We start from the raw sequence: 14,516 nt of genomic DNA, 5'->3' as shown, positions 1-14,516 counted from the left end.
GTGATGCCAGTGTGCCACCCACACTGGTTTAAATGTAACTTAGATATTGGGTTTTACTATGTAAAAGCGCTTTGAGTCACTAGAGAAAAGTGCTATATAAATATAATTCAATTCACTTCACATGACTTGCGGTTAAATTCTTGTTATCTGTATTTATTTCTGTTTTTCACTTTTTAAATACAATATTTTGTTCAATCAAATGTGTTTAGTGTCAATGTTATTGGCATGAATGTCAAGTGGTTATATTTCATGTATTTGATCATTCTATGCTAAAAATTGTTCCTCAAAACGAAAAATTGTCAGCATAGAAAGTTTGTACAAACATTTATTAAATTTGCCTGAGATGGAATAATAATTAATTAATGGATTAATTGAGAATATGTTTATTGTTAGATTTACAATGACAGAAAAACATACATTTAAGTTTATTTTAAGAGTTACAACAATGGCACTAATGTCTAAACTGCTGGCAAAGAAAGTGAGTACACTCCAAGTGAAAATGTCCCAATTGAGCCCAAAGCGTGGATATTTTCACAGATGTTAAACAGAATTTAAGTTCGGACACATGCTTAGCCGGTCCATCACCACTAGGTTTTCTTCAGTGGCGGCAGCACTCGTGGAGCCCCAGACAATGAGAGAGTGTACTCACTTGTTGTACTGTATTTCAAAAGTACCTTCAAAGGAAAGCCAACTTCTTTTTCCAAAACGGGCACCCTTTTAGCCTCAAACGGGCCAAATCGTGTCCTTTTGACCAGCTGTCGTTGGACGAAGACACCCTCACCATGATCTGCTACTGGCCTGATTTCCAGACTGTTTGGAAGCGAGGAACTGAACCAGGACATGGAAGAAGAGTAAAAAAATATTAAGCATAATTGAACAGGTCCAACAGAAGCCCATATTGTTCTAGAAGTTTGTTATGATAGATAGATAGATAGATAGATAGATAGATAGATAGATAGATAGATAGATAGATAGATAGATAGATAGATAGATAGATAGATAGATGAATACTTAAAAATGTGTGTTACGACGTTAAATGATAAATTATTAATACTGCATGAAAAGGAAATAACTGATTACAGTGCATCCTAAAAGTATTTACAGCGCTTCACTTTTTCCACATTTTGTCATGTTATTGTTATGTTGCTCCTAGAGGTACCAAAATCAAAGCACAAGCTCAGAGGGGACAGGGCCTTTTCTGTTGTGGGTCCCAAACTTTGGAACAATCTCCATCTCCATGTGAGACAGGCCCCTTATTTGGCTACTTTTAAGATCCTTCTTAAAACTTATTTTACTCACTGGCTTTTAACCCAGCATTACACTTTGAATTGTTTTTAACTTTAACTTTTAAACCGCCTTTTATCTGACTGATCTTAAGATAATGTTTTTTATCTAATCTGAGAATTATTATATTTTACTTGTTTTAGTCTGTCTTTTGCCTGTACTTTTCAGTTTTTATGTTTGTTTTGTTTGTGGTGTACCCTTTGTTTTTCAACTGTGGTTGTTTTAAAGGCTTTTATAAATAAAGTTGGTACGGTATAGATAGGCTCCAGCACCCCCCGCAACCCCGAAAAGGACAAGCGGTAGAAAATGGATGGGTGGAAGGTATAGTATGGTTACGGCCCAGGCATAGGGGGAGCCTGGTGTGAGGGGATCAGGCCACAGTGTGTGTGTGTGTGTGTGTGTTTGCAGGTTCTGCGCCAGCAGCTTGTAGGGCCTCATCAGCAGAATGGGTATCAGCTGGGAGCCTCAGGACCTCAGTCCTTGCTCTGATCTCCTCTGCTCAGCCTTGTTTCTTTTGCACATTCATTTATTTTGTACATTTGTAAGTTTTGTCTTTTTGTTAACTGTTGTATTCTCTTACGTTATATTAAATATTATTTTGTGCACGTTTTACTTCAGTCTCGCCTCCCCCTTTGGGCCTGATTTACAAAAGGTTTGCATGTACTAAAACATGTGCACACCTGATAGCACACGCAAAGCTGATCTACTAAACGTGTGCAAAGTAGATTGCATCTGTTAAGTGAGCAGAAAAAGGCATGCAATCCATTTTGCGTCAGCTTTCATTAATATTCAAAATATATGCTGATCATCAAAACGCCCACAATACTGGGAGGAGAAAATGCAAATATTTAGCACGTGCAATTTGATTTATCAACACTCATCACTGTTTTACAAGCACTATTTAGTGTTATATTGGGCACGTGTCAGAAGGACGTACAAACTAACAGTTCTACACACGGCTGCAGGATCGGTGCTTGTGTGTGTCAACATTTTGGACGGTCAGAAATACAATTAAAAGATGTGATATATTGTCTGTTCAGCAACTTCCTTTTATAATTTTATAGCTGCTGGGTGACTTAAGGGGCTGATTAAAACAAATTCCATTGATGTGTTTTGGTATCTGCTAAATTTTTTTTGTAATGTTTGTTTTTTTAATTTAGTAAAGCAAATAGAACTAGATGTTTCAATCCCTTTGGTAAGTAGGAACAATCTTGACGGTAGCAGTCGGTGTGGAGTGGTGAAAGGGAGGGTAAGTATGTCATTGGGGTCTTCGGGTGGGCACCCTGCTTCATCGATGTTTCGTTGATTGAAGCCCACGACGTCTCCAGAGGGCTCAACGATGTACCTAGCGTCCCAGGTACACCCCCCTCCATGCCATACCCTCCATATCCTGTTGGACTCTGCATGGCAGGGTCGTCCTTTTCCCTGAGTCAGGCCTAAGCCTGACCGCATACCATTGTCTCTCATTTTACTGCCCAATTGGGGTCCTTGCGCTTAATCCAGAGCCAGTTGCTGGCTTTTTCTGCAGCTCTTGACATGGACTTGATAGTCTGTTGGAGGGAGCGTCCTTTCACCCCCATTTTTCTCAACAGACAGCTTCTGATGGAATCCACTTCCTTCCCGCTGTTACTCGGGGGACCACTGTTCGAATGACTGCATCCTCAGTTTCAGTTAGCGTCATGACCAGCCTTGCTTTGGTGCATTTGAATTCTTCCACCAGTCCTGAGATTGGTAACTCCAATTTGCCATGCCCATATAGTCCAATAGAATTGAAGCATCTTGGAACTCCAAGCCACTGTTTTAGCTGTGTGCTTATCACACGTTCCAATTTTTCAACCTTGGTGATGGGGATTTCGTACACAGTTAAAGGCCACAAGAGTCTTGGGAGTATGCCAAATTGAAAACACCACAACTTAAGTTTTCCTGGCAACAAGGTTTTATTGATGCGATCTATGTAAGTGAAATATATTACTATAATATATCTCATAGACTCCTACATTAAAAAAACGTCTTTCATTATGCATTTTTTTTACACTTTTTTGCTAGAAGCATTTAAGTCCAATTTTAAAACTCATTTGTATACTCCAAGCCTTTAAATATACCCCTTTTTAGACCAGTTTATCTGCCCCCCTCTCCTGCGTGGAGAGTTTATCAGGTGGCCACGGATCAGTTTCCACTGGGAAGGCGCTAGTGGTTCTATGTCGGGAACCGGGACGGACCGCTCCTCTTTGCATCAGTTGGTGACATCTCTGCGCTGCTGACCTGTGTACATACAAGAAGGTCCCCTGCTGGCCTCACTATGGACTGGACTCTCACGTTATTAACAGTATCCACTTGGCGTCCATTGCACCGGTCACCACATCTGCGGTCCCTTCCAAGGTTTCTCATTGTGCCCATTGGGTTGAGTTTTTTTCATGCCCTGATGTGGGATCAGAGCCGAGGATGCCATTGTTAAGTTAAAAAGTTAAAGTACCAATGATTGTCACACACACACTAGGTGTGGCGAAATTATTCTCTGCATTTGACCCATCACCCTTGATCACCCCCTGGCTTGTGCAGCCCTTTGAGACATTAGCGATTAAGGGCTATATATAAACTTTGATTGATTTGATTGACTTGAGACATTCCAGACGCACGAATGCTTTGGTTATGTGAGCCAAAGCCTTGCACACACAATTAATTGCCATTGTGCATATGTTTATGTTGCCTGGATTGTGATTAAGAAAAGCTGTAACAGATTATAGATGTAGGCTGCCGGTTCAACAGATCCCACGCAGGTAGGAGCATGATAACATTGTGCAGAAAAAGATCAAGTGTCTACGTGGTAAAAGCCCCTTATGCATGAAAAATCCTCAGTTACATAAGGCGGTCTGCAGAACTTCTGAATTGCATACACAGTGTTCATAGATCACACACAACACGCCCACTCGTAGTACACGCAATTTTATATTTTGCACATGCTGTCTAGCGCGTGGTATTTGGATCATAGTAAATCAGGCTCTTTGTCATTGCAGCCCACGGCCAGCCGTATCAACTAGGGGATTTTCTTAAGCACCACATGATTTTGAGTAAGGTAGTATAAGTTTGGTTTTGCCATGGTTAATTTGTAATCCGGTTTTGGTTATGAGCGCTTTGTCGCATTGTGTCAGTTTTTTGATTGGCTTGTGAAGTCTTGGTGGAGCAGGACGTGCGTTTTTGATTGGTGTGTTAAAGGGTTTACCCCGTGACGTCATTTGCCTTATTTGGGTAGTGTGCGCTCTTGGGGTATTGTGCTGAAGTTTTAAGTGAGTACAGATTTTTTCCCCCCCCATGATTGTTTTCAGCTGCAGCTGTTAACAAGACCCAGAAGCTAAGTGTATTTATTGTAATGTGCACTGAAAGTTTAAAGAAGAGGAATCCCTGGTAGGCTTAGCGGTGTTTCCCCAACAGGGTTCTAACAGCATTTTGGTGCATTAATGTGAAAGTTAAGAGCAGGTTGCAGCTTCTCATTTTACTTCATCTCCACATTGGCTCGGGAACACGCCGTGGTTACGCTTGTTTGACAGCTTGCTGGTTGTGCATGCATGCTGTCCGTATATAGCGCATACACATAGCCATGCTTCCCGTAGACTAGGTTTGAGTTCGTAAAGATTTTGGCTGGGTAGCTAGCGAGATTTCCTCGTCTTTGTGTTAGTGTACTTTGTTGATGGGAGCGTGGTTTGGAAAACTACATTAGGAGGCCATTAATTGAGGTTGCAGAGTATTATGAAGTTGATATTGGAGACACAAAGAAAGTTCAATATATTGTTAAAAATCATTTGAAAGATCAATTAGTTAAAATTGACATTTTGAAGGCGGCAGAAGTTCATAAAGCAGATGTAGCTTTACATGTAAATATCATTGGTTTGAGTTTTGAGCGGCAGAAAGAGTTGCTTTACGACATATTTCGGCTCAAACTCTTAATGGATCTGTCCTGAGACAGCATCTACATGTAAATAATAATGCACTTAACTTTTAAAAAAATACCTCCCTCTATCAAAGTGTAAACATAGAGATAAAAGCATTGTGTAATGAGAAAATGACATGTTGATACTATTATTAAAAAAATGTGTCTTTAAATATATGGAATAATGTTTATCTATAGCCTTTTTATCAGACATTACAAATTACATGATGGCATCGCGTTCACGTCCCATCCCAACTCTATTTTACTTAACATAATCAATAATTGTGATTTACAACATTGATAAAAAATTATCTTTATTATGCCATAATCGTGCAGCCCTATGTGTAAGACTAAATCTCATACATGAACACTATTTTTAACTATATGGACAAAAAACTGCAGTTATGTCTTATGGCCACAAGGTGCCATCTTTCAAAATTCTTACATTTTTTTAAATCTTTGTATCCCTTATGTCCATAAAGTGCTATCGAGCACAATTTTCACATTTATTTTATTTATGTAATTTTTTTCCCTGCCATATTACTTTATAATGCTTTTGTTGCTTTCATATGCACATTCAATTTCTACTTGGTCCATTAAACAGTGTTTTTAAAAATAAAACTTTGTTAAAATAAGTACTTTTTGAAAATTTTGAACACATTTAAAAATACCGTGATATTAATAATAATAATAATAATAATAATAATAATGTGATAATTTTGGTCACAATAACCGTGATAAGAAATGTTTATACTGTGACATCCATATCTACAATTAACACACATTTTTCTCTTTTCTTTGTATTCTAGTAAAAAAAACTGCTGGTACAAGGTGGCTAACAATGCAGGTAATTGTGATAGGATAGCATAGACTTTTATTTGTCCCACAATGGGGAAATTACATTGTTGCAGCGCAGTTTTTTTTACATACAGTAACAGAAGTCAATTGTAATGAAAAACAAGAAAATGGTAATAAATACTACACATTGCTCACTAATATGTATATATAGAAGATAAAATGCAACAAAAAACACAAACATCGGTATTGCACACCACGGAAAAAAACATCACAATAATCACATAAGTGCGTTGTAAAGTCATATAGCTGTGGGTAGAAAGGACCTGCGATAGCGCTCCTTCTTGAACTGTGGATATACCAGTCTAATGCTGAAGGAGCTACTCAGGGCCTGCACAGTGCACAACTATTCCACCTGTAAAGCACGCTAAAAACATCCAAAAACCACCAACAACGCTTTATTTACATGTGACCTGCATATTAATCAAGCAATAGCAACATTGTTATTGTAAGTGAAACATCGTCTTGTTCACACTGCACCTCCGACCACTAGTACGTAGCCAGCCACTGGCTTCTAGGTAGTTTGAGCTGCTAATAATGTAGGTTGCGACGCACCATAAAATAAATAAGACCCTTGAGCTGCTTTTGCTGCTGTATTTCGTTTGAGTTATTAAAACCTCAAGATAGATCGTAAATTATACATCTTACCTGTATAATACAAGGTTTTGGCACCAAGTTGGTCAACTTTAAAAAATCCACACGCTATCAACTTGATACATTTGGCTCTCAACAAATAAAACCATTGCGCTCTGTTAAATCAACACGCCCAAGAAAGGAAGTTTTAGTAAGGCTTACAATGAGCAAAATAGTGTAAATATTACATAGTAATATGAATGTGCCTGTTACTACAATACATGTATACTAACAGCATGTATATAAAACCTTGTTGGAGGTATTTGGATGTTTTTAAAGCCCTTCTAGGCCAGACCTGGGCAAATTAATGCCCAGGGGCTGCATGCGGCCCGTTAAGCTTTTCAATCTGGCCTGCCGGACATTCCCAAATAATTTTTTTAGTTCTTTAAAATGGAAACTGTAGCTGCCATTATGATGTGCAGTGATTTTTTCAAATTACCGTAAGTCTTGAACTATACAAAGTATTTCAATGGTTGGAATCTGCGCTTTTGCATGATATACTAGTTACTATGGTCATCTAAGTCACAGCAGCTCAGACGAGGCATCAAGCAGTGTGGGTGGGGAGTGTTTCCACAGAGTGTTTCCAGAGCGGCCAGCCTGAAATGCGGGTGTCAGGGACAGACGCTGAAGGACATTTTTACAACCAAGTTCTAAAGCTTAGTGATATATCAGATTGTAGGTGGGTTTTTGTTTTTTTGTGTCCATATTTCGCTGTGTTTGTTGCATTTTTGTTGCGTTTCGATTGATTGTAAAATATGTCAATCGAGAGGGTGTTTGACGCCCATACGTTGTCAATAGAGATGTCCGATAATATCGGCCTGCCGATATTATCGGCCGATAAATGCTTTAAAATGTAATATCGGAAATTATCGGTATCGTTTTTTTAATTATCGGTATAGTTGTTTTTTTTTAATTAAATCAACATAAAAAAACACAAGATACACTTACAATTAGTGCACCAACCCAAAAAAACTCCCTCCCCCATTTACACTCATTCACACAAAAGGGTTGTTTATTTCTGTTATTAATATTCTGGTTCCTACATTATATATCAACATATATCAATACACTCTGCAAGGGATACAGTCCGTAAGCACACATGATTGTGCGTGCTGCTGGTCCACTAATAGTACTAACCTTTAACAGTTAATTTTACTCATTTTCATTAATTACTAAGTTTCTATGTAACTGTTTTTATATTGTTTTACTTTCTTTTGTATTCAAGAAAATGTTTTTAATTTATTTATCTTATTTTATTTTATTTAAAAAAAAAAAACCTTATCTTCACCATAACTGGTTGTCCAAATTAGGCATAATAATGTGTTAATTCCACGACTGTATATATCGGTATCGGTTGATATAGGTATCGGTAATTAAAGAGTTGGACAATATCGGAATATCGGATATCTGCAAAAAGCCATTATCGTTTTATCGTTTATAGTTAATATTGTAAAACCCACATTCTTTATTTTCATGTACATTCTGGGTGTCTCATTCAGTAAAAAAAATTTTTAAATTCTAATTCGTTTTTTAAGGTGGTCGGTCATAACGTTTTTTGGTATTCAATCAGACATTATTGAGAGGTTTTGTATTAGTGTTCCCAAAAATCAGATATACTTGTCCCCAGACACATTTGTTTCTCTAAATTTGGCCCCGCCGAGTCAAAACAAATGCCCAGGCCTGTTCTAGGCCGAATAAAACGTATCCCCATTACCTGCATTGTTAGCTGGCTCTCGCCAGCAGTGTTTTACAGTTAGAACTCAAAGAAAAGAAAAATATGTGTGTTCTTGCCTTGCATAAGGTTTATGAATGAGCAAAATTCTCAAAAAAGTGCACTTCCCCTTCAATTTCCACTTACATAATATCTATTATTGTTCCTTGTAGGATGGAGCGATTTATGGAAATCTGAACCGTTTGGTTTCATAGACATTTTATAAGTAGACGCAGCATTGGCTGCTGCGACGCGAGAAATTCGGCCGCCATCTTGAAGTGGTGATGAGGAGCCGGCAAGCAGCCTAAACTGACAGTTGACAGGTAAAAAACAAAGATGCCGGGCTGGTGTTCAGCGTTTTCCTGCTCAAATGAGCGGACTGTTGAAAACAGGAATCGGGGGATTACTTTTCACAAGTAAGATCTAACATTAACGTACTATTGGTTGTATTTTGTGAAAAGAATATTACCACAGAGTTGAGAAGGAGCAAAGATCTTCAATAGTACTGAAATCGTAGCCGCTAGCAAACAAGAGTATGACCATAATAGAATTGCTTGTCAATTAAATTAATTACATTTAGAAATGTCATACTTGAATAACAAAGTTAAAATAAATGATGAAGATAAAGATTGTAAGACAGAATTTGGTTTTATTCTGAATCAAGTGAAACAGATTGGTGGTTTTAGCTGATATAAAGACTTTCAGGTGTTTATATATGTTTATGTTTAAGTATTTGGCATTCGCTTTTATCCAAAGCGACATACGTAAAAAATACATATAAAACAATCACTGTAAACATTATCATTTAAGGGAAGAATGTAATACAAAATATCAATACAAAGTGTCAAGACAGAATAAACTCTGCTGCTGCAGCAACAGAGATACAGTCTACAGGTCCCTAAGATATATAGATATCTAATGTATTCATACATTGTTTATGTAGGATATACGCATGTATTTATAACCTAATCATATTGTTTTTTTAACTTAAACATAGCTGACCGTTTTTTCCCCCCTTCTCTGGAATTATATTCCCAGTTTTGATCTCGGACGTCTGGCAAGCAAACTATGAATAATAAAACACGCCAAAACATGTGTCCTTTATCATAGCTACACGTATGGCAAAAAAGCGTGTGAAAATCAGTGGTATTCAGTGAGGTAAAATTAATTAAATGCGCTGACAGTTCTTTGCTCCTGCCAAATGAATTGCACTGAGTGGAGCGGATCACCACTCCAAGATGGCGGCCCCGCGTCTCGTCAGCGCCAGTAGGCAGTAGCGGTCAATGCTGCGTCTACTTATAAGATGTCTATGGTTTGGTTGACCTGACACAGTACAGAGTGTGTGTGTTTGGTTCATGTTTTTTCTTTTTGCTACTAATTAGTTTGGACTAGGACCCTATGATTTTAGCTTCAATAGAATGGCAAACAATAAAAACTAAATCTACTATTTAAAGTTAAAGTTAAAGTACAAATGATTGTCACACACACAGTAGGTGTGGTGAAATTAACCTCTGCATTTGACCCAAATGCTTTTTCACCCCCTGGGAGGTGAGGGGAGCAGTGAGCAGCAGCGGTGGCCGCGCCCGGGAATCATTTTGGTGATTTAACCCCCAATTCCAACCCTTGATGCTGAGTGCCAAGCAGGGAGGTAACGGGTCCCATTTTTATAGTCTTTGGTATGACTCGGCCGGGTTTTGAACTCACGACCTCACCGATCTCAGGGCGGACACTCTAACCACAAGGCCACTGAGCAGGTTGTGAGTTATTTAACGGTATTGTATCCGATGATGAAAAAGTGGTATGGAAACACTCGTAATCTTTGCATTTGTGGAATGACTTGCTGCTATGTAATGGACTGTAATAACAAAACAGCATAGTAATCTCATTATTGACACCTCCTCCTTCTTCTTACGACCGTATCGGACATGTTCTTTGTGTGTTTTGAGTACATTTTGAGTGACTTTACATGGTGTCTTAGATGGAGGTTGCATCTAAACTAGTGGTTCTTAACCTTGTTGGAGGTACCGAACCCCACCAGTTTCATATGCGCATTCACCGAACCCTTCTTTAGTGAAAAATAAAATGTTTGTTTTTTTCAAATTCAAGACAAAGTTATATGTTTTTGGTAAAACTTTAGTATGGGGAACATATTCTAAGTAACGAATACTTAATTTAGAGTTACTTGGACACAAGGGGAAAATATTCTAAGTAATAAAGACATAATTTAGAGTTATTTGGCTAGGGTTAGGGTTATAATAAGGCCATGCCGAATAAGGCATTAATAATTACTTAATAATGACTAGTTAAGAGCCAATATGTCACTAATTTGCATGTTGATAAACAACTAATTAATGGTGAATATGTTCCCCATACTAAAGTGTTACCATGTTTTTTTTACTGGTGCATAAAATGAACATCTCCTTGTTCAAAGAACAAAACCAACACAGTGCATAAACTCACAACAAATTACACACCTGCAAATCAGTCTGCTGTTGCCGTATCCGTAATACGCCAATAAGGAGAAGTTTATATTTACACAATGAGTCGGGTGTGTTTTGACCTCCGCCGAACCCCTGAGGCCGACTCACCGAACCCCTGGGGTTCGATTGAACCCAGGTTAAGAACCACTGATCTAAACACGTAATACACCTGCTGTGAACCTGTTTTTATGTTTTTATATATATATATATATTTTTTAAATCGTGTTCTGTTTGTGTTGTGTTGTGTTTGCTCGGTTCTCGTATTATTTTTAACCTGCCCATTGTACATCACTTTGGCTACCCCTGTGGTAAATTTTAAATGTGCTTTATAAATAAAGTTGATTTGATTTGAGACATACGCTCACCGGGCCCGGCTGAGGACGAAAGAGTCCTGGACGGTCACCAGAGGTCCAAGTTCTGGGCACTCCGAGTCGTGGTACTGTCCACAGTCCTCACACCCTGTGTCACACACGCCATCAAACACACTCTTGAAGGGATGATGACACCTGACAGGTGAGGACAATACTCACAGATGAACTCCTCTGGAGGCTCAGCTGCCATTCTGTCAAGCTAGCAACACAAGAGAAGATCATTGAACATGTGGAAAGAATAACAGTTGAAATTATTTGCAATATAGAACGTTTAACCGGTGCTTTTATTGGAATGGAGGCCATTTGTGTTGTGTTGAATGCACAAACAGAAGCTAATAACATTTGGAGGCAGCGTGTTAATAACGTGTGCAGTCCGAGTAGATCCAGGATTTCAGCAGCTCCAAAAGTGAATCCAGGTTTTAACTCCGATCTGAACGTCTGTTCTCCAACAGAAATGTAACAAAGAACAGTCGGCATGGCGGATGGACCGGAGACGCAAACAGTCAAACCGGAGTCGCAGCCCCTCTTCGCCCAGCACACAGCAATGGAGGCGGCGGGAGAAGACTCAAAGCGGACCAAACAAACCGGCGACGCGTTTTTTATCCAACCGTGGCGAGAAAGTGTCAGAATGTGACGTGTATATGTGGGGAAATATCTTACCTTTCCTGCAAAAGACACTTCATTTAGCGAATCCTGACTCCGGGTTCCAATCCGCTCCAGACAGAGCGCAGGACCGGAAGCGAGGCGATGCGCGGTGCATCACGGGAGATGTAGGCACATTTGAATGTCTGACATTAAACTAGTAAATTACAGAAAAGACCCCATGTTCTTGAAATAAATAATAAAATGAATCCATCCATCCATCCATTTCCTACCGCTTGTCCCTTTTGGGGTCGCGGGGGGTGCTGGAGCCTATCTCAGTAATTAATCAAATTTTGAAAATGTTTAAATCATTAAATAATTAATCAAACCTGTGGAAGTGGTAGTGTGTTTTTGTGTTTTGTTGTGATGCATGTTTTATGTTTTTCTGTATGCGTGTTAGGATCCTCTTGAAAACGAGAGGCTGTATCTCAAAGGGCTATCCTGAATGAATTAAATTGAATTTAATTAAAATATTTGATCAAAACATGAAATAATTAATTAAATTATGAAATAAATAGTTAAATTGTAAAATCATTGTATAATTTAATATTTTAAATAATACACGTAATGGTAAAAATAAATAGATACAATTAAATTATTTAAATACACATCTAATAACACATTTACTTATTTAATCCCAATTTTCTAATTGTTTTTACACATTTTAAAGATGTACTTATTCATTCCATTCTGTCCCATTTGACCATCTGTCTAATTATTTTTCACATCCATATATTTTGATATTTGAGCTTCTGCTTTTTTACAGTTTCCAAAAAGACCAAAAGTCTAAATATTAAAAAAAAAAAAATAATCTTAAAAATAAAGATCTGGAACTGGAAAAAAATGTAACCCTAAAAAATTAGATTTGAATCTTAAAAAAAACAGAAGTTTGCGTATCAAAATACATAAACATTAAAATAAAGTAGGCATTAATAAAATTTACCAGAGTGGATGATACTAATATTCAACCTAGAAAAAAATGTGTGCACCCGTTTATATTACACACGGATGTATTTTTCAAAATTCAATATCAAGAATTTTTGCCGCCAATTAATTTCCAATAACCATCTTTATTCAATGATACCATACCTGGGTTTGTGTAAGTCACACTTTTTGTTAGGTTCAAACCCGGTTTGACATCTATTAAAACAGACAAGAGACAAAGAATCAAACAGAGACAGAATCAAATTTGGACTCAGCTGAGGAGATCACGTGCCGACACTGCAGCCTCTACAATGTCACCCACGCTCTGCCGAAGGAAGCTCTCGTCTCCTCTTTTATTTTAGACATTCAATGTTCACGCACCAACACGTGCCACAGCAGGTATAGGAAGTATGCAAAACAATCACTGTTCTTGGTCACATCGAAGACAAAAGAGAGGAGGATGTCTCGGGCCTGGGCTCATCCTGGGTCCAGCTACATCAAGAGGGCAGCGGGTCGTAAATAGCGTTGCCCTCGGTTACCAAATAGGTCAGAGACAGTTCCTCAGGAAGTTTGGGAAGATCTTGCCATCTGTCCGCTTTGAAGTTCTTGGTCCAGCTGTGCCGGCTAGCTGAGGACAATGGTTAACACCCCCCGTCTCCTTCCATCGTATACCTGTCGCATCCTCCAAAGGCCCCGCTTGGTACAACAAAGACATCTCTCATCGTGCCCACAGGAAAACCCATAGAGTGGAAAGTTTTTTGATATATTACATACAATTTTTCTGACATTTCCCTCCTGTATATCACAAAACTTCCCCAGATTCTCCTCATCCCCAATAACTTCTTCTTGCGATTTTCAGTTAATGGTTCATTTTCCTAGGGCCAAGTTATGTTTACACTCAGAGATCAATATCAATTTTTCTCTTATTGTTACTTGGGTCTGAAAACAGATCAGGCACACCATCCAGGTAGGTATCACCATCATCAGATTCATCTTCCTTATCGTCCGCCAGGAGGTGCATCTGAACAGCTTTATCATCTGCTGGGCCAATCGCTGTGGTAATCATACAGTTAAACAGAGAACGCAGACAGGGAATACAACAACATCCACACAACTTCAGTATTGCTACAAACACGGCCATAGATACTAGAATTGATGATACCAAAGACTTGTATTTGCCGAATACGTCCATCCAACCATCCCACATAGATGTATCTATGCCTGAGTGCTCTTTCATTTTACCGTTGAGGGTGCGAAGGCCTTGCAGTGCTTTGGTCAGGCTACCTTCTGCATCGGTGTTGTTTGGTATGAACGTGCAACACTGTTCACCAAATATTGCGCACACACCCCCTCTTTCCGCTAACAACATGTCCAGCGCCAGACGGTTTTGAAAGGCCATAAGAGAAGTGGCGGCGAGTTGATCAGCGACTGCTTCAAGTCCGGCCTGTGTCCAATTTCCCAATCTCTGTACGTTGTAGTGGACATAGTTTATTCTGTCAACATTCTTGTTAATCGTACACCACCAGCAGACGGATGATTCAAATCCAGCTGCAACTTGATTTACCAATTTATAGTCGTCAGGTTCACCTCTTGGGACACCTATTGCATCAATATAAGTTGGATCTCCAACACTTTGCCAGGTCACATCACGTTTAGTTATTTTCCTATGTTCAGGTATCAAACTTTTCAGA

At 38.7% G+C, this 14,516-nt stretch overlaps 1 protein-coding gene across 2 annotated transcripts in view; it reads right to left on the bottom strand.

Annotated features, from left to right (window-relative positions):
- The window catches only part of prdm15 (PR domain containing 15), a 63,144-nt gene extending 51,116 nt beyond the window's left edge, over window positions 1-12,028 (bottom strand). For both annotated transcript variants that reach the window (XM_062048425.1, XM_062048426.1), the window contains exons 1-4: window positions 11,920-12,028; window positions 11,419-11,458; window positions 11,254-11,347; window positions 675-828 (exon numbers count right to left, since the gene is read on the bottom strand). In XM_062048425.1, the coding sequence (XP_061904409.1) occupies window positions 675-828; window positions 11,254-11,347; window positions 11,419-11,449 (279 nt within the window). In that variant the 5' untranslated portion in view covers window positions 11,450-11,458; window positions 11,920-12,028. The remainder of the gene's footprint in view (window positions 1-674; window positions 829-11,253; window positions 11,348-11,418; window positions 11,459-11,919) is intronic.
- Between the last annotated feature and the right edge of the window lie 2,488 nt (window positions 12,029-14,516).

This window comes from Entelurus aequoreus, linkage group LG05 (genome assembly GCF_033978785.1).
Source record: "Entelurus aequoreus isolate RoL-2023_Sb linkage group LG05, RoL_Eaeq_v1.1, whole genome shotgun sequence".
In the NCBI taxonomy this organism is placed as follows: Eukaryota; Metazoa; Chordata; class Actinopteri; order Syngnathiformes; family Syngnathidae; genus Entelurus; species Entelurus aequoreus.
This window is presented reverse-complemented; position numbering and strand designations above follow the sequence as displayed.